Raw genomic sequence first — 21615 nt, 5'->3', positions numbered from 1 at the left:
CTCAGATGTATGGCCTCTTCACCTGTTTTACTCATTAAGATGTTCTGGCCTATCTGTGCCAGATAAAATTAGAACATAATAACTATCAACACAATGTGACAGTTGCCTTGAATACAACCTCTTCCATGTTCATGTTGCCGTGTTTCATTAGGTTTTTGTCTCTTTTCTCTTTAGGTACAAGATGTCTCCCATCTGAAGAGAGGCTTCATCCTGATAGGCCAACGGTACTGGATTGTGCCTCTGTCCCTCTCCTCACCAGTCCCACCCTCAGTGCAGCCATGACGTCCTTCACTAGGATACGGACCTATTTCTTACTATGCTGCTTCCTATCTAGTCTGGTGCTTCCTGTGACATCACAAACAGTGGTGCAAGCTCCACAGACTCATACTGCTGGCTCCCAAGTGATCACAGCATTACTTCAGGAGGAGGAGTATGCATCATTTCATGCAGAGAATCCTGAGTGGACATTTAATCACCTGGCTGTGGACTATCGTAATGGCAATGTTTATTTGGGAGCCGTCAATCGCATATACAAACTGTCCCCAAACTTAGAGGTCCAAAAATCCCATGAGACTGGCCCAGATGAAGACAATCGCAAGTGCTATCCACCACGAATTGTCCAACCCTGCAGTGAGCCACTGACACTCACTAACAATGTCAACAAGATGCTTTTGATGGACTATCGGGAGAACCGGCTGCTGGCTTGTGGCAGTCTCTACCAGGGCATTTGTAAAATCCTTCGTCTGGATGACCTATTTAAACTAGGAGAGCCCTTCCACAAGAAGGAACACTACCTCTCTGGTGTTAATGAGAGTGGTTCTGTGTTTGGTGTCATTGTTTCTTATGGCAACGCCTCTCCAGACATGCTGTTTGTAGCCACAGCAGTGGATGGCAAGCCAGAATACTTCCCTACCATTTCTAGCCGTAAGTTGGCCAGAAACTCAGAGGAGGACGGCATGTTTGCATATGTCTTCCATGATGAGTTTGTGGCCTCTATGATTAAAATCCCTTCAGATACCTTCACTGTCATTCCAGACTTTGACATATACTATATTTATGGCTTTGCCAGTGGGAACTTTGTTTACTTTCTGACACTGCAGCCTGAAATGGGAGGTGGGCCGACCACTGGATCGTCCTCTGCTGGTCGAGAACAGGTCTACACGTCTAAGATAGTCCGCCTCTGCAAGGCAGACACTGCATTCAACTCCTATGTGGAGGTGCCTATTGGATGCATTAGCGACAACGTGGAGTACCGATTACTTGAGGCAGCCTACCTGTCAAAAGCTGGTGCTATCCTGGCACGCTCGCTAGATGTGGCACCAGATGACGATGTCTTGTTCGCCATATTCTCAAAGGGCCAGAAGAGACGTCCACGCCAGGCCTCCCAGGATTCTGCATTGTGTGTTTTCTCTCTGCGCAAGATCAATGAGAAAATCAAGGAAAGGCTACAGTCCTGCTACAAGGGAGAGGGCACCCTGGACCTTGCTTGGCTGAAAGTCAAAGATATTCCCTGCAGCAGTGCGGTAGGCATCACTTTAGCACACACTGACTTTTGTCGGTGCACCAATTTAATGACAGTACAAGGGCAGTGAGATGCTGATAGAGAAAACAAGGCTGTAACAGTAGATTCTAATTATTCCACACATACTGTACCCACACAAGTACAAACTGCTTTATATGCTGCATTTTGTTCTATGGCATCCGGTGCTATAATCCAGTCCAGGACATTAGCTTTCACACATTTCAGTCTTAGTAAAAGGACATAAAAGTGTTTGAAGTAAAGCAAACCACTGATCATTTCTCGTTTTCATTACTTTCCTGTTGAAGAGCCTTACAGGTGACTACCTTTAAGGAAAGTGAATTTTGAAGTTTTTATCCTGTGTTAGTATAATGAGATTGGGTGCACTGTGGGAGGGCTTCACAAAAACTGGTGTTCTTGGGTGGGTTCACGCTCCATCCCATTACAATGAGATGTTAACCATCCACTGCCTCTTTTAATCCGCTCGCCCTTTAAACAATGCAGCTGAATGCTCAGCCAAATTACCATAATTCCATTCTCCATAACAGCATTACAAATTCAGTGATTCAGTTCATTTGATTTCTCACTTTGTGCACATAAAAAACAAGGTTAAATTGGCTGTTACATGTTTAGACCACCTTCACAAGCAGCCAACGCTGTTTCATGTGTTTTTCTTGATCTCGTATTGCTCTGTTAATAACAGCAGCGAACCTGAAGAAACAGAAAATTACCTTCACAAGAGTGATTCTGTAATCTTTTGCTACATGGCAAGCATTGCTAAATAAAACATGTGCTCACTTTTTATCTTTTTTACATAACTGTTTCTTAACAAATTCAACTCGATTTCATCTAAGGCAGCGGTCCCCAACCCCCGGGCCTCGGACCGGTACCGGTCCGTGAGTCGTTTGGTACCGGGCCGCGAGAGTTGAGGCTCAGGTGTGAAACGTATGGTTTTTCAGGGTTTTTATCAGTTTTCAGCGTTATTTTGTTATTGTTTTTATCGTTAACTCGGTTTTCCTGTGTCTTTTCACGTGTGTTGTGAATAAATCTTCTTTTTTTCGGTACCGGTACTAGTTTTATTTTGTTGTATTTATCTGCGACACCTTAAAGGCCGGTCCGTGAAAATATTGTTGGGCATAAACCGGTCCGTGGCGTAAAAACGGTTGGAGACCGCTGATCTAAGGAACATAAACTTCCTCTTGCTGTCCACAACATATAGTTCTGACCTCAGTTGGGCACTGTGAGACATTATGAAGTTGACCCTCTCTTGTGTTTGGCTCTGGAATCACAGTGTTTATCTATTAATCCCTCTGTGGCACAGCACACGTGCCAGGGCACCTTTGTCTGCTGCTTGAGGGCCTGATAAATCATGCCTAGGGTGGAGCTGTCAGCAGGGAAAGGAAGTGTGAGGGAGCACACAGGGGTTAGCGCTGAGAAATGATGCCATTTCAGCATGCGCCACCGCCAGCGCATAAATTAGACCCTGCTGAACAAGTGACGGTGGACTCTGCAGGAGATAGATGAGCTGTGACACACACACACACACACACACACACATGTGCAGCCACACTTGTGAGTACGGCTACTGGAGAGATGGAAATGGAGGCTTTTAACGGCAGAAAGATTTTCTAATAAAGTAATGGCAATGCTTACATTCTTATGTGATATGCTTGCTGATAGATTTAGAAAAATCTAAATGAGCTGGACTAGAGCTGAGGCGAAAGACTTAAATAATCCTACTAAAATGTGTATACACACAATATGCAAATGAGTCACAGAGTTATAAAGATTATGTGTTAAAATCTAAAACTAAAGACTTGCAAACAAACTTAACTTTCACCTGTGCCTGTGATTGATGATATTCTTTGTAATATCCTGTGGCCCATTTTCATGAATTTTTGCTTATTAATTCCAGATTAGGTCCTTTCTGTGTTAAATGATGCACGACAGCGAGGGAAATCGGATATCTTCAGATACATAGTTGAAATTTTTTGTTCATTGGTGCAGTCCTTGGGTGTACAATAGTATACTGCACACACAAATATTTATGTAATCTTTTTGGTTTACTTGGCTTGGATAATTTCACACTTTTTCTTTTTTTCCCTCCTGAATAAAATTTTATTGATCTAATAGATAAATTACTAATCATTTTTGGACCAACTATAGAATTCAGATTGTGACCGTCCACTTTAAGTACACCCAGTCAACTGACTGTGAATACAAATATCTTATGAGCCAATCACATGGCAGCATCTCATCACATTTAGTCATGTAGGCATGGTCGGGATGGCTTATAGAAGTTCAAATTGAGCTTCAGAACGGGGAAGAAAAATGATCTGCTTGACTTTTACTGTGGAAAAGGGAAAATATCCAGTGAGTGACACTTCTGTGTTTAAAAAAATGTGCCTTGTTGATGTCAGAGGTCAGATGAGAATGGCTGACTGTTTTGAGCCCTCAGGAAAGCAACAGTAACTGAAATACAACCACGGTATGCAGAAGAACATCTCTGATTGCACAATGTGTTAACTGTTGCAGCATATCAGATAAGTTCTGTCAGCTGGAAACCATTGCCTGGTCTGATGAGTCTTGAGTTCTGCTACAACATGTGAATAGCAGGGCCAAAATTTGCATTGATAAACATGAAAGAATAGGTTTGGTTCAATTTGTGGAAAACATTTTTCGTGCTGACCTTTACGACCCTAGTGTAGCCACCATCTGCTTCCATCAGGATAACATGCCACATCAAATCATCTCAAACTGGTTTGGTTATTTCACTGTACTCAAATTGCCTCCACAATCACCAGATCTCAATTAAGTAGAGCACCTTTGAGCTGTTGCAGAATAAGAGATTTGGATTAGAGATTAGAGATGTGCACCTGACAAATGGAGAACAACTGCGCGATGTTTACGTGTGATGACCAAAATCCCCAAGGAAGGTTTCCAGCATCTATTTAATAAAGGATTAAGGCAGTTCTGAAGGCCATCTGGTACTTGCAAGGTGTAACTAATGAAATAATTGGCAAGTTTTACGTGGACGGTTGTCCGGGTGTCTTTGTAGATACTGCTCATTCATAAAACCCTTTTAAAGGGTTCTATGAATGATTTTTAAAACATTCAGGGGTCACATCATGTAAACAGTTTCTTGACATCTTGGAGTTTTCATTGACCCACAGGGAGTCATTTCCACTATTTTGTTGTTAGAAATATTTTCCGAGCTTTTGGCTTTTTACATGGGGATATTGTTTAGTATAATTTGCCCTGGTCAGTGTCCTCTTGCAACAGGAAAAAGTAGCAGCTTTTGAGGTGGAGGGAAACCCCCCCCCCCCAATAATTCTGGTCCTTTAAAACAGCAGATCATTTCAATCAAGCCAATGGGAGCAAAAATGTCACTTCTTCCTTCAATTTTAGTAATTTTTTTCCCTGTGGTGGCCTGCATGTCACAATGTTGGTCATTACTGTTAGAGGGAACTTAGATGAGAAGGAGCCTTGTGGATACCCTTTTATCTTGCCCTCTTCATCATTCACCATTTTCCTCTTTCTCACACATTATGTTCTCTGCTTCTTGCTTTTCATATACTTTTTTCCCTTTCAAACGCTGTCGTATTTCCAGCATGATATGTTTTTCCTCCAATTAGGGAGAGGATGAGCAGCCCCAAGGCTCATTAGAGTAGTCTGGCTGTATGGACCAATGTGAACACATTGGCGCGCACGCACACACACTTTTGATATGAATGAAACACGCTCTCAGCCAATGTGGATAAACCTAACCACTCTCTATGCCAGAAAAGATGCATCACAGGCATAGCCACAATGCCCACTCGATACTAGTGGCACTAATCAGATAGTAGAATCACATTGTAATCACAAATGTTAAATAAGTTTTGATTACATACATTTTCCTTTTAAGCATAGTCATTTAGAATCTATAAAAACAATAGAAATTTGATCAACCACTTTGATTTTACTTAAGTTTTGCTATTAAATTAATAGCAAAACTTATTTTTCCTATTGTGGATGTTGCAGTTTTTAGTTTACATTTTATTCAGCAATGCAGAAATGAGATTTCTATATTTTCTTCATTGTTTTGTAACAACATATTAAGTGTGAATAATGTGCAAAGGCACATTAACAGGATGCAAGGTGAGACTAGGGCTATATAAAATGCTTACTCCTTCCTCAGACCTTTGATTCCCTATGCCATTTTTAAGAGGCTTTATGTTGTAATGGGAAAGATGCAAAGAGGGAGACAAGGAGGAGAAGAAAGGAATCTACAGAGAGGGTGAGAGAGCTTTAGAAACTGTGTGTGTGGCTGGGGTGGGGGGTGATTCCTCTCTACCCCAAATGGCCATGCTTGGCTGAGCCACATAATGCATGCTCAACAGTATAAGTCTGCAAAGGGTCTGCATCCATAGATCATAGTGAAATGGCATGTGACCTATAAAAAAAAGAAAAAAGCTTCCTGTTCCCATCACTGTGTCAGCAGAAAAATCAGAACAACAAAACAGCGGGATTGCAGTAAATTCACTCTCTGCTTTGTTCTCACTCATCCTTGACTTATTGCTCACTTCACATGCCACTCTCCTTTTGCCTGTCCCCCAATAGAAATACTTACCATCCTTGTTTTGTCTCAGTGTCTTGGAGTCTCTACCCCTATCTCCTTTATTTCCCCTTACAGTGCTTTCCACAAGCGCAGAGAGGAATACCATCCAAACACGGATGAGAAAAGCGCAAGGTCGTCTCTAACTTGCTGGCAGGCCACGGTTGTCCCCTTATCCCTTTTGCTAATGATCATTAATTACATGTCATTAACTAACATGCCACGGGCTATTCTTTCACATTTGTCATGTGCTATCGACTTCACATTCTGAATTCACTCCAATTAATTAGATTATTCTACTCGGCCGCCGCTGTTTCCTTTAGTCTTTTTCTTGATCTCCCTCACAGTCTCCCATCACGTGTGCTCATCGCTCCCCTGTTTCATCCTTCACTTGAAAGGAACTCTTGCAATATTGCAGTCTCCGTCTTCCCCCCATGCTCACTTTTCAGGTTATCGACTTTTCTCGCTTCGGTTTTATTCTGTGTTTGACCAACCTCTGAATGATGTTGTCTCCCGTGCTGGTCATCTTCATCCCTCCTCTGTCTGATTGCGGAGCTTAATCAGTTATTGGCTGCTGCTGCTGCTGCTGAGTCAGTCTAGGCCACATCCTCAGGAAGGGAAGGGCTAGTGGATTCATTAAGGGCCTCCAGACTGCTCCCCCTCCTCCTTCCCCACTCCCCACTTCACCCCACTCCATCCACATATCCGCTATCCTGCTTGCTGGCTGTCTCGCTAATTAAATCTCCATACATGATACGACTTGCTAAAGGTCAGAATCCATCACAATATCATTATTCTGTGATTAAACAAGTGTCTCTTGCTTCTTCCACCATACACCATGCTGGATGGCCTCGACCTGAAAATGCTGACTGAATCGCGACCTTTCATTTCTTATACCCGCTGTTTTCATTGGCTAGTGTTTTAAAACTATTCTCTATGCTCCTTTTCCTCCCAGTATTTTTTACTTATATTCCCAAATATCACCACTCAGCACTAATATTTGCTAAGATAAAATATGAGACTAGATACATAAAAAATATGTATCACTGATGGAAATGCTTATCCTTCAATAGACAGCTTTCTTTATAAGCAGCCTGCTCTCCTGTCAAGATAAAGGAGCTTTAGATATTAACTCTATTAAACTCCCAAACTAAACAACAAACAGCTATGCTATAATTGAGGCCACCACAGTGGAAACAGAAGGAGGTCATGTCATGTTGGTCATGTGACACTTTCAGAGCACCACTAAATAGTGAGACTTTGTCAAATAGAGGGACCGACTTTGATTAAGCAATCAATGGGAGAGGGAACCCAGCACTCTCTTGCTCTCTTGCATACAATTGTCTCTAACATAACTGTCTAATGCCTTTTATTGGGAGCGTTTAGCACAGGTTTAACATATCCACAAGTGAAATCAGCAAATGTAGCTGCTGCACTGATTTGCAGCAGCTGTGACTAGTGGCTGTAGCTCGTACCTCATGAGCTGTCTGCTGCTGGTAATACATGCAGCTTTTTTCAAAATCAGTTTTGAGTGAAAATAATCTCCCCATTAATCATTCCAGAAAGAAAATGATTTTCCGCCAGTGCATAGTGAAAAGGAAAACACGGATTAGGGAGTTATCTGACGCACCTATCTTATGATATTCAGTGATTTTTTTTTTCTCTCTCCCCCACTTCTGCACCTTATTTCAGCTCCAATATTCTCCCACCTTTTCTCACTTCTGGCTCTGCTTTAGCGATGTCTCGGTTTCATTCCAAAAATTGTCACGCTGTTTCGTTAGCTTCTCATTTGATTGTTTTCCCTAACCGATATTTATTATCTGTTGTAACTACTCAGCTAACAGTTGGCAGGTGCAAGCATCCACAAACATGAATTTACAAAATATCACCGGTTTATCAAAGCCTGCCTCCTCCTATTGAAACCTGCCAGCAGAACACACAAATAAATCAACTTTGTTTCAGGCAGACCCCAGCAACCATGTGTTCCGCGTAATGTACGCATTTGCAACAGCGTATGTTTTAATATTAATGTATATTTATTCTCTCCCATCATTTTGCATTCCAGATTCTGTAACTGCAAGGATCTGTAAAGACTGATGTCATGTCAGCATAAACAACAAACATGAGTAAAACCCTATCCATTACATTTCAGTGGCAAAATGCTCAATTTTAAAGAAAATAGAGCATTTATTTAGCAATAAAACAAAAAAAAAACTTAAGAAAGACTTATATATATATATATATATATATATATATATATATATATATATATATATATATATATATAAAAACTCTCTGTGTGCAGTAAAAAACAAATACCCCTGTTCTTCTTGATCACTTAAAAAGTAACCTGTGCTTTGATTGGCAACTCTTTATTCATCCATGCTAAAGTGAAGTTTGCTCAGATTTGCTTAACTAGTAGTATAATGTTTACTAACCCAATCAGATCCGTTATGTCAAGGCAAGCATGTCTATTGCAGGTCTATTAAGATACACAGGTTCTATGGTAAAAGAATAGTCAGGCTAACTTCACGTGTTAAAATTAACTCTAGCAAAAATACACCCATAGAAAAGGAGGGAGGAGGTAAATTTTTAAAACCTGCATTCCCCTTTATGGCATAGATGGACTTACTTCTCATAAATATTGACACTAAAACAATTTATTTCTGGAAAACTGTCATCTGTAGACATTACAATCACCAGATTCTGTATATTGATTACATCATGATTCCACATGAAAAATAAATGCAAAAATCTCACGATGATGTTGATTTTGATGGAAAGGATAGGTTAGCGAGATTAGCAATTAACTCAAAATCAGTGGAGATGTCTATAATCAGGAGGTATAGATTACAGCTGTAGTACCTGTAATCAGAGCTGCTCTGTGCAATACCTGCAAAGTCTCTCAAAAACTGGTGGTCAAGTACTTAACACCTGGCACAGGAGGTATCAGCTGAAATTGGATTCCCTTCGACAGCTCATGCAGTCTAAAGAACATTACCTAATGTCAGCTTCTATGTGAAAGTAAAACTTTTTCTCCAGACACAAAACTGCGAGATTAAAGTTTGCTTAAGAATATGAAAGAAAACAAGAAGACTACAGGACCCATTGTTTGATCATATAAGACCTAGATAGCTTTGTTTGACCCACATGTTGGACCTGAATCTGCCCCTGGGCTAACCGGCAGGGGAGCACTGTGTGATGACATAGTGATACGTGAGCTTTAAGGTGCTGATGACACCATGCCCATGGATATACCAAAACACTGGCTGACAAGATGACACTGCTGCTCTAGAAGCTTTGCAGAAAAGAAATATTGCAGCATAATAATGATCTAAAGCCCACTGCCAAAATCACACGAGATTCTAAAGGAGACCAAAGGGAAATATGACTCGTCCACGTGCTCTGTGCTGCATGACCTGAATTAAATAGAACAATTTTGGAGTATTTTGAAGGGAACGGTAGAGCAAACCAACCCAAAGCAAAGATGGAAAAAAAAATCTAAAAGACGGAAGAATATATTTTAATATACTTTAATTCGTTCCTACTGTTCATTCTCCAACATCAAATGCAATCACTATAATGCAATACAATTTGGAATCATTTGACATATAAGTGATATTACACAGGGGTGTATTCACTCATGCACTGTACATATTTATTCATCTTCAGTCCTAATCATTGTTACTGGTTGTCAAGAAAGTCCCCAGGGTCCTATACAAAGAGGAAGATAAGCCTAATTGTGACAGCTGTTGTAGTCCGTGTCGACACCTGTACATTCAGACTGAATTTTGATCATGATTCAGTCAGAGAACTGAAAAAAAGCAGTCTCCTTTGGAATGCCCTGTGGATGCCTTAACAAAGCAGCAAAAAGCAATGAACCTCAGCCATCAGAAAGATTCACTCCGACTACACTGCACATTTATTTTTAAGAAGATGAATTCAGTTTTTGAGTTTATATTCCTGCTTTCCTTTCAATTGTTCTATCCATTATTTTCCTGTCTCTGCTAATGCATATTATTAGGTTTCTGGGTCACTACTTTTTACCTCCACGTGTTGAACTCTTGTTTGCTGTGCAATTCAATACTCCCCTTTGGTGCTGAGTTCCTATTTCACTTATTATGCCTGAAACAAATATCAGAAAGTAAAAAAGCTTGCATAAGGTTGGACAGTTTCCAAAACTGACAGATTTGAGGAGAGGGAAAGAAATGCAACATTTGGACTAAAGAATGAACAAGGAACCCTTAGGAGGGTACATAATGCTGGCACTATACGTGTGTGTGTGTGTATATATATATATACACACACACATACACACACACACACACAATATAATATAGCAAAGTTTCAGATTGAGTTATGCACTTAGTACATGCACCTTTACTTTATGGTGGTGGTGGTGTGTGTATGTGGTGGTCACAAGTGCAATGGAGGCCAGCATGGGTCAGTAACTGGATAGACTGTGTCTCAGCACAGTGTGAAACACACTCACTCTTAGTCACACAAACAGTGTAGGCTCATCTGAGCTAACAGACTCGATTTCTGTGTATATAGATATACTTTACCTGGTGGTTTTGGTTCTGGTAGAAAATTATATTTTTCTTTTGGACGTTAACTTGCCCCTTGCCAATGCCTCTCCCTTTTTGAATCTGGACTTAGGAATGGGAATAGTGCACATTAGGCTACTCTAGTCATAAAGATGTTTTTCTTTAACAGGATGAGAGTAATATTGAATGATGGCTATTTTGCCTAAGATACAAGTACCATCATCTTCCAGAACTACTGTGAGTTACAGTTAATGCTCCTACTGCAAATAAACAGAGATCTGAACAAGTCTGTTTTTAAATTAGATAAATGGTTACTAATGACCCAGTCATACCAAAAAAAAATCCTTAAAAACTTAAAACTAAGTTTTAGATTGTTTCCAATTGGTGAACTGTAAGTTTTCATAAGGAACTGAAATTGAAGTGTAAGCTGTGAGTGCTGTATGTTTTACTCTAAAACTCCTGTTGCTGCAGGATCTATACAGGAAAAAATGTTTCATTATAGAAAAATCAAATGTTGACATTTTATCTTGCAAAAAACAAAACAAAAAACCCAAACACTGCAAACCCACTTAGTCATGACATAATTCCCTAATGCCACCAATCATCCTGGCAGGTTAGTCATTTAGCACAGTAGGGCAAGAGGAAAATACCAGATATCCAAGTGGCTAATTATGCAAAGAGCAACTCCTATGATACTTTATTTTCATTGCCTGTTTTGTGAGAGAATAGTCCCCATGTTATAATCAGGAGGTTTACAGTAAAATAAGCTAATCATAGTCAACAAATGTTCAGGGATAAAAATAGATTGATCGGTGAAGTAATTGAAAGTGCCAGAAGCAGGATAATAACCGTGATGAAAAAGAAAAGCTAAATTTGCAAGAAATTGTTTCTTTGGAGCCTTTAGTGGTTGAGTAGTGACAAGTGACATGAAGTAAACGTCTCTGTGGTTTAACGTGTGCCATTAACTTTGGGAACTTGCAGTCGATGGAATGGGCCCTCACAACAGCGCAAGCTCAGATTAGGCCATACATCAGAGAGCGTTGGAGAGCGGATCTCTTTCAGTCCCCCACTAATCGCATTGAGCAACTCTCTCGCTTCCGCGTGCGCTCACTGCCCCCTCTCTCTTTCTCCACTCTGTATCTACTGATTCCTCTGCACAATCCAGAAGAGAGCTCTCTTTGTACTGGTGCTGGCAGGCGGACAGAAGCAGAGAGATGGATATGGCTGAGAGTGACCTGATTCTGCCTCAGTGCCTGGCCTCTGTCCAAATACAGAGACTCTGCTCTCTTGTCCCTCTGTCTTTAGGGAGGAACCTTCTATCTTTCTCCTCTGTTGCTACGCTGTAGGATGCTGGCTGACTTACCTGCCAGGCTTGAGCAAGAAATTAGTTTGTTTACTTTAGAGGCTTTTGAGTAGCTACAGTAGCCTGCTATTATTCAAACAGGTACCACATTTTCAGACATATTCAACTATATTTACCTGTGCATCTATTTGATTTAAATCCAAGACCTCCTATTCCTGTGGACTGAGATGTTTGGAGGGACTGAAACGTCTTCAATGTTTTGGGTCACTCATTTGTTAACAGAAAAGAAGACATATTGGGATAAAGAGTGAGCTCATACTGAGTGAACCGAAGGTGATCACTTGTCTTTGATGAAACACATTATAAAAGAAGGTCCATTGAGAATTAATAAATATGCGAGGGGAAGAAATTAGATGTGCTGACAAAAAGAGGAGGAATAAAACATGTTAGAAGCAGTGACGGCACTGGCAGACAGTCTCATGAGCTATATATTGTTATTTATTTGCCAGTAAGAATTGCCACTTTTGGTGGTTGTGTAATAAAAATGCATCTTCTTCCTGAAAGCACTGACAGACAAAATGTATTTCATTAGATTGCAAAGTGGAGGATGGAGATAGTGGTGATTGGCAACCAGGAAAAATAAGTCATTGTGCGTTAGAGGGAAGAAATGATAAAACAGATGCTCATTTTTTTTTTTTACACGTAAACATATCCTCTCCTTCCACATGCATCACCCACAGATGCACAGATGTGAATGATGCTTTTGCACTGATGAAACATGATTAATCTTTGCAGGAGTGGCTGCACTTTAGTCATTGTCCAAGGAAGTTTCTAATCACTGAAGCCTGAAATTCTATAAAGCACAGTCCATATTGCTTCTAATAGACTCTGTTAACCTTTGAACCCAAGCATGATGCAGCATTTAGAGGGTGTTTTCTTCCTGTCACATAGATGAGGAGTAATAGTAGTACAAATTGATGCAAGGAAGCTGCATTACACATTACTGAAGAAAAATAGGAGGGGTTTGAAGAGTGGCAGTTGACCCTTTAAGGAGTGACCCTGGTTTTCATTGGAGCACCATTAGTCTAGCATAGTGCTACCACATGACTTAGAGGACAGGGAGTGCATTCTTGGCAGCCTCTCATTCTGAAAAGGTCATGTCAGGAAAGGCGAGAAAAGAGAAAAAAAATGGAGAAAGTCTTCTACTTGTATGTTTTCACTGTGCTCCGATATTCGTCTTTGTTTAGATTCTTTGGCATCTCTGTCTTTTTGGTATCTATCATTTATCCCCTTTTCTTTCTGTCACTCTTCCTGTCCCTTTTTATCCTTATCTCAACCCTTTAACCATATGGCATGATCTTGACCTAAATTCGGGTCATCTCTATCGATCGTTCCTACCGCTCTATACAATCCCACTTTATAGCCCGAGGCTTGCGGCCTAGAGGAACCATGTTCCATTTGTCTAATGAAAGCAGATTCCACACTTCCACTCTGGCTTGGTGTGAGGCTTCTGATGATGATGGTGGCCTTTAGTGACAGCTTGTTTGGAGACACCCAGTAGTTGCAGGATTTCTCGAAAGCCCACAGGGTGCACTTCCAGTAAGAAAAATGGAAAAATGGGGCAAAGGATGACTCTGCCCATCAAAGGGACCTTCACCTGACAGTTCACACTTCTCGATTTGAAAATTCAGTTGGATTTTCGTTGCATGCCAGGATAATCCTTTTGCTATTTCACTATGAAAACTTTTTGATTTTAAATGAATAATTTCGGGTAACGTTTATTTTATGCTGTCAACCTCATTTTGCCAATTATTAATGCTGGACTAATAGTGTACATTTATATTGCATTTAACAAGCTTCATTTTGACATTCAAAGTACATAAAAACACATTTTTATAAAATTAGGGATCGTTAAGAACCGTCCAGCAAAATGCAGCTGAATCTGGTGCTTCACCTTTGGATTTATTACCAAATAACTTTTCCAGCGGTACAATTACCAGTGCACAGCTAGTGTGGATTGACTATAAGGCATTGCTCTACTTTTTTGTCGACTCTGGTGAGGACACTGGTGTCAAAGAAGTGAATCCATTTGCACAATTAATGGCTGACCTTTCAGGATACAGTCAATACAGTAAAGTGTGGATATCATGATAATTTCTTTTCTTTTTAAGGAAAGCGGTACCACGTGCATTTGCATTTCACCCTGCAGCAAACCACGACATTACAAAGCGATTAATCAAGCAGCGGCTGCTTCAGTCCTAAACTGGAAAAAAAAAGCGTTTCAACCCATGCGCTCCGAATAATGACCAATCCACCACGCCATTGTTCTCTTATCAAAACCTATAAGTCATTCTGCCCACTGTGACTGCAGAAAATATACCAGCTGACAGGATTAAACACATGCACACAAACATAAAGTGTAGAGAGGCATAGGACATGAAGCACACCTATCTGCATGTAATTACAAAATCACAGCGGCATGTCTACACTGAAAGCGTAACAGAAGAACCTCGTCTAGAGTTGTAGTTCTCCCTGCTCTAAATCAGTTTCTATATATATTTAAATGCATTGCAGTGTTTTGCCTCACAGCCCTGTGATAATGCAGCACTGCTTTTCCTTTTTTCTTTTTTTTAAACTCAGTTCACGTTGAATCACTTCACATTGGATATCTTGCTGCACAGGCATTTCTACAGTTGCTGTTGCATTGGGTGGACGGTAGGGAATTGTGCCTGACAGAGCAGCCTCTGGCATTATTACAGAACTTGAGGCTGACTGCAGTCTTCTCCCATTCTCGTCTCTTCTTTTTTTTCCCCCCACATTTGCTGTATCTTGTGGCCAGCCAATGGTCAGAGATTATCTTTCACATCCAAAATGTTTCTCCACCCTGCTCATCTTCCCTTATAGAAATACCCTTTGCAGTCAGATGTTGTATTTTTGTTCTCATGAGAAATTAAGATATGAATTCATAGGAGTTTGCCAAATGAGCACCTCATGCAGCACCATTTTCGTTTTTATGGGTTAAAAAAAAAATCTGATTGTGCTAATTGTTGTTTTCCTTGCAGCTCTTGACCATTGACGACGACTTTTGTGGCCTGGACATGAATGCTCCATTGGGCGTCTCTGAGATGGTGAGAGGCAAGCCTCTCTTTTCTGACGCCGTTGACAAAATGTCCTCAGTCATTGCCTACGTCTACAAGAACCACTCGCTGGTCTTCGTGGGAACAAAAAGCGGTCAAGTCAAGAAGGTAAGGGAGACAAATATAGGTTGAAAGATAGCACAGATGGTTGAATTGATAGAGGGAGAGATTTGTTTTCTCTCAGTTAGAATGTAGAGTAAGGGCTGGGAATTGGGGACTACTGGATTGGAGGAAGGATAGTAGTAAGAAGGCAGATTGACTTTCAGGCAAATCAGCTGACTCGGCTGTATTCACAGTAGAAGAGATGTGTGTGTTTGTGTGTAGGTGTGTACATAAAACAGTGGGAGAGCGGATGGAGGAAGTGTGTGTACTTCAGGGTAGAGAGAAAGTGAGTGTGGTGTGTGTGTGTGTGTGTGTGTGTGTGTTTTGAGGAAAGGGGATCAGGCGTGCCCCTTTGGGGGTTTATTCCTACAGTAAAGCCTATCTGGTATCTCTCAACATCCTCCTCATCCACTGCACCATATATCACACATACACTCGTATTCGCCTGTATCAGTGGTATCCGCTGTACTTTTCTCTCACTTTGGACTTGTATAAAATCCAGAGCCCTGGGGGCCGATTGTAGCACACATCAGCATGTTGCAGAAGTTGCTAGACAGCCCAGATCAGCATGTTGCAGAATTGATTGGACGAAGTTTCTTAGCTCTTCCTCGAGGCAAATTAAGTCATCAGAATAAAATTAAATACATCATTTATTAAGAAATTTAGGCAAATTCATAGCCTGGTGATGAAAGGAACTATGAGTCACTCCCGTCCTTTATAATTTAGGGTTTCTCACATCTGTGTGTGTAGTAACTGAATGTTGTAGTAATGATCCTAGGTTACAAAAATATTCTCTAAAAATTTCTAGAATTCTTTTAACTAGGGCATTTGTGAGTGTCTTTGTGACCATAACTGTTTGTCTTAGAAGAACATGTCACACTCTGTGTGACAGAAGAGCCTCTAACTCAACAAGATTTGTCTCCTCAGAGTTAAACAGCACTGGATAAGCTGGGCTTTGGAGTGTTGTGGTTACCACCTTAGACTCCCTTCATGCCCCTGTGCCCTCCTGCGTGTGGTAGCCCTTTTCAGAGTTAATGGGATGATGCACTGCTGCTAGGTGTGATAGAACTTGGTAGCAACCTGTACTTTCACTGTACTTCCCCACACATTCACACACACATATACACACGCACATATGTATTATAAGGCCATGACTGAGACTAATTCTAGAGGGCGGTTAGGCCAGTGAGTCTTAAAGGCCTGGGGAAGGAGAGGAGCACAGGAGAGCTGAGTGAGGGAAGCGAGGTAGGGTTGAGCAGCAGGGGCTGAACAGAGATGAGCTATATTCCAGAAATGAAAGTCATAAAAGGAGGAAGAGTGTTTGTGTGATGACAGTAGAAGGATGAAAAACAGAGGAAACAAAGATACTACTGAGATCAGAATGCGGACCCAGTGCTGAAAGGTCGTCTGCTGATACACACAGGCAAATCGAACGCTATTTCTTCTATAATGTTTATATTATATTGCCTCCACTAAATTCCTGTGTGAATCCAGTCAGCAGGATTGTTCAGATTCATTATATTCAGGCAAAAAGAAAAAAACCCTCCAAAACCTAACACACAAAGGTGATCAATACTCTGTGTCAACACAGTTGTACACACATTGGGCTATTACAGCCACATCCTCCCCTCCCATGTATATACTTCCCCTCCCATGTCATTAACTGTATACCATTAGATGACATCACAGGCAATAAAAGACAACAACAAGACAATAAAAAGTCTGAACTTCAGTCCACCTCCTTCATCAGTGACTTTATAACCCCTCGGCTAATGGATGTTGATTTATACACACTCCCCCACCTCACTTGTTCCACCCCTCAGCCCCCTCCTCCTCCTTCTGGGATTCACTCACAGACCGTCTTTCAGTCTCAGTTTTTTCTCACTGTTATTTATGATCTTGTGACTAACACATCACCCAGAGTAAATATAAGCATTTACGGTAAAAGAGAGTGGATCGGGTTTAATGGAGTGGCGTTTCGGTGAGCTAAATGTTAGTGTTTACAGGCTCACGTTTATGGTATCATGACGCTGAGCTGGGCAGGGCGCTGAGGGAATTAAATTCAATTTGCCTGTGAAATACTTTAATGTAATAGAGGTTAGAATATAATTTTGCTAGCATAATGTGAGGCTTGCGGATCAGAGTACAGACGTAGATATGCCATGGCTGTGCTGATTTGATTTTCATTAGCTTAATTTATCATCAAGCCCTTAAACTCATCCTGAACTAAGACAATGCACAACTAACCGAACTCTACCTTAACTTCAAACTAAAATGGAGATCAGTTGCAGGTGACCAGAGTCTGGAGAGTAAGGTTTGCCAGTATTCAGTTTTACTCTTTTTCTTCTCTGTGGCAGTTCTTTTAACATGTAAGGGCGAGCTTGAATTTCTCACTTCACATTCATATTCCTAACATATACAGGTTCTATGCTTGTAAAGGGCACACACATTAAAGCATATTCACACAAATCAGCACTTGCCTTAGATGCCCATTAATGCTAAGTGGCTGTATCGCCTAAAGTCTGTTTTGACAGAGTCTAGAGTGAGTGGACTTTGATAACACCATCATGTTATCATATAGAAAGCAGTACTATTAAACAGTGGGGTTTTGTATACGCCCACAACTACAGCCATGCTTGGCTTTTACTGTCTCAAACAAAACGTAAAACTTGGAAACCTTTTCCATGTTTTTTTTTTTTTATTATTATAGAGCTGCATTTCCTCTGCACTCTTCAGCACACTTGCAACTGCTTTCTCCTCGTTTCTTTGCTTTCACTCCCTATTGCCACCTTTGTTTGCCCTTCTCTTAATAAGTTCCCTCTTCCTTTTCCCTTCATCTCTCTCACTCCCTCTGTATGTTCTGAATTGAATTGCTGTGAAAGCTCTTTGATGGCTACCTCCTGCTAGTGGAAGTGAATGGACCATATGGCTTCCTTCAGCCAGTCTGTCGGTCAGTTTGTGTGCTCATTGGCCTGTGGCTTGAGGAGGAGATGGGGATATGATGGAGATAAAAGGCTGTGGTTGGGGTAAGGTTTAAACCCATTTACTGCAGGCCAGTAGACACCAGCAGGTCAAGGGGAAAACCTTAACCCCCTGCAGGCTTTGGTTTAGTTCATGGTCATCTGGTCGTACTACACATAAGAGGTTCACATCGGTGATACTCACACGTTGCACATTATTGTTTGAATTGGGATAAGCATGCACACATGCATCAGTGAACACTTGCACCCACACCTAGCAGTCCATCTACACACTACTGGACAAAGGCTGGCCAGGTATCCCCATGGGGCCATGGTTCGAGAGGTGGACTAGGGGACAAGAAGAACGTGTGGAGGGAAAAGAGAGTCGAGAGATGAGATTGAAGGCCACCTGCCGAGGTGCTAATGCATCTCCCCTCTGTCCGTCCCAATGGGGGAGCATTGGCACTCAATACAATGAGCAGCTAACCTTGAACTTGACATGGAAAGTAACAGAAAAATGAGTGAGGCAGTACATGCGAAGGTTGGAAAAGCTCACCATAAATGTTTTTCTCTGTCCTAGATACTGGATGCACGCATGGTTCAATCAAAGCCTTTCACAGTATTTGGAAAAAGGCAGCTAGCACTCTTTTTCCTGCCTCTACATTTCAATCTGTCCCAGTCAGATGGAGAAAATGGAAGAAAAGAGGAGGTGGGAAGACACAGAGAAAACAAAGAAGAAGATCCAAGAAGAATTTTGTTGATAAGGGAACAAGGAAATGAAAAGAGAGGGTTACGCGATGGAGAACAAATGATAGTTTACAAAGCTATAGCTTCTTGAAGGAGAGGAGTTGCATAGAGACTGGGACATCTGTCATTTAAAGTTGTCAGGGGAGATTGCATGAGCAAAAAACAGGTCAATTTCAACACCGAATGGTTAATGTTTGTTGCTGGAAAGGGAAAGGTCAAACTCTCACTTTTGACTCAACCCCTGTCAATTTCTGTTCAAGCGCAATACAGCCTACTGTGCCTTGACTGTCTCATTACCCATCTCTCCTGCAATGGGATTTCCCCCTCCCCTTTGCTATCTGTCTACGGGATCCTCGTCTAATAAATGAACATTTTTTTTCTAGCTGGCTTTTCTGTCAGCACAATAGATTGTGTGTAGATAGATGTGTGCAGGTGTGAGAGATTTTTCTTGAGATATTAATTGTGCTGGACCGGTCCCATATGTTTTACGGGTTAATTGTGTCATTGTTTTGCAAGTGTGTATGCGTTTGTCTGTGCGTGTGTGTGTATGATAGGTTGGTTAGCCCCAGATGCAGATTATTGAAATGGGCTGAGCTGAGCCGTGGTCAGTGGAGCAGAGGATTAACTGCTTAAAGTTAATGATGAAATATGCTTTAGGACGGGGTAGGCATCGCGTGCATGTGTGTAGACAGTGGCTTATCATTTCTGCCTACTCCTTGTTATGCTATAAACACAATACTCTTGAACACAGGCGCGAACACTCGCACACAGACACAGCTATTATCACCTTGGCCAGTAGCCATTACAAACCCCACCCAGTCGCCCATTCATTCCTGGGCAGTGGTCTAAACCGCTGCAGTGCTCAGCAAGTATTTCCAGAATGTCAATGCTCTCCTACTTTTAAGTATTCCACAGCAGTCTTGCTAGTTGCCTGGGTTTTGTGTGTGTGCGTTGCTGCTCCCACACTAGCTTGCAAAAGCCCAGACGTGAGTTGCCATGGTAGCACTGGCTGCTCCAAACGCGCGGAATTAAATGTATAGAGTGGAGGCAAAACACACATGCACGTATCCGAGTGTGTTGTGATCCATTCAGTGTTTAATTCCCAGGGAAGCTGATGGTGTAGCACACACAGTGTAAATATTATGCTGATACAATAAACGGCGTGAACGATAGGATAACCTGATCTGATGACAGCAGGCTGGTATTTGATGACACTGCTGTCCAGCTCATGGCTATGAGGCTGATTTAACACACATTATAAGAGAGCTAGTGTCTTTGTCTCGCTGTATTAGCGCCTGCTGTTACTCTGCTAAGGGAAAGTCTAAGGGAACGTCCTCCAACATCTTGCACCCTCCTTCACCACATGCTTCGTTTCTTGACTCTTTTAGTGCACCATTCTTCCCAGCCAGTTGTTTTTCTATGGATCGTCTTCTGCTAAGTGCTTGGTGGACAAGGTTTACTTAGGCCTCTACCCCAGTTCCCATTCCTTCTCTACAGTTACGGGGTTGGTTAATAGCCTGTGTGTGCATTTCATATTTGTATATGAGTCTCTCTATATATATTGGTCAATTGTGTGCAGAAAATCATGGGAGCTAATGAGAAGTAAAGTCCATTAGTGGCCTGGGAAGAGGATCAGAAGACAGTGATTGCCTCGTGTGCCACGACAAAAACCCTCATTCAGTAGCCAGGCCGTCTGAATGGGCAGAAGGCAGAATCCGTGTTGTATTCACTAAGGAAGCCTTAGCTTTAGCTTGGGGATGATATGAGGTTGTGTTGAACAGAGGAGGGGAAAATGGGGGCAGGAAAAGTAGAATAGCAGGGAAATTAAGTATGGTTTAAGGCAGTGGTTATGTGAGATAAACCAGAGAGAGAAATGTTGAGTAAATATAAAGTTGCATGAATATGATTCATGTCGTGGTATCAGCTTCTTCAGCCAACTCCAACTTCATTTGTTTTATTTCGGATTTTGTAGACCCCTTGGAGACACTAAAGTTCTCCATCATTGGATGGTGGGTAGAATGAAACATGGAATTATGCTAAGTTAAATGAAACCATAATAAGAGACGCATAAAGAGCTCCAGACAGAGATATACTGTGTGAGTGAGAGAGTAGAAAAAGGCTGGATGCAGAGCAAAACAGAGTGAAAAATAATCCAGCACAGAATGGCAAAGCTCAAACTTATCCAGCAATAAAATTTCTGAATCAGTCAGATCAGACACTAACTGTAGCTTGGCCTGCCAGCTTGTACAATACCTGTGTTGTAATGTCTGACTGAGCCAGTGTATGAATAGTGCAGGTAGTTGTCTGGAGAATTCACAGTGAGGGAGTTGGGGTTTTATCTATCTGCCTCCTTATACTGAGCTGTCACCTCTAGCCTTACCAATAATATGAGTACATCTGACGCAGAGCTTCTCCTGTTATGTGCTTCGTGTGAGAAAGTGCAACTTCAGACAATGCTTGGACCCGATTCTCCCCACATCATCCAGAGCTGATGTGTGGAAATGGGTTAGGCGTTTAGTTAGGAAAGAAATTTCTCCTTTGATTTAGACACAGTATCTCATGGTGCTTGGGTAAGCAGAGTCAGCAGTGGCCTGACTCAACAGATACACAAAGTGCCCTGCTTTAGTGGATGACATTGCTTGTGCATTCAGTGTACTTGGCTGCTAGCCTTTGTCTGTAGGTTTGTGTGATCGTATGTAAAAA

General features: G+C 41.5%; 1 protein-coding gene across 3 annotated transcripts in view; it reads left to right on the top strand.

The window, feature by feature from the left end:
• The window catches only part of plxna4 (plexin A4), a 248709-nt gene that overhangs the window by 26672 nt on the left and 200422 nt on the right, over nt 1-21615 (top strand). For all 3 annotated transcript variants that reach the window (XM_084909874.1, XM_084909873.1, XM_084909875.1), the window contains exons 2-3: nt 175-1523; nt 15029-15211. In XM_084909874.1, coding sequence (XP_084766000.1) covers nt 279-1523; nt 15029-15211 — 1428 coding nt within the window. In that variant the 5' untranslated portion in view covers nt 175-278. The remainder of the gene's footprint in view (nt 1-174; nt 1524-15028; nt 15212-21615) is intronic.

This window comes from Perissodus microlepis, chromosome 17 (genome assembly GCF_051167445.1).
Source record: "Perissodus microlepis isolate ML-2025 ecotype Zambia chromosome 17, ASM5116744v1, whole genome shotgun sequence".
Classification (NCBI taxonomy): Eukaryota; Metazoa; Chordata; class Actinopteri; order Cichliformes; family Cichlidae; genus Perissodus; species Perissodus microlepis.
The sequence above is the reverse complement of the archived record's forward strand: the minus strand, read 5'-3'. Positions and strand labels throughout refer to the sequence as shown.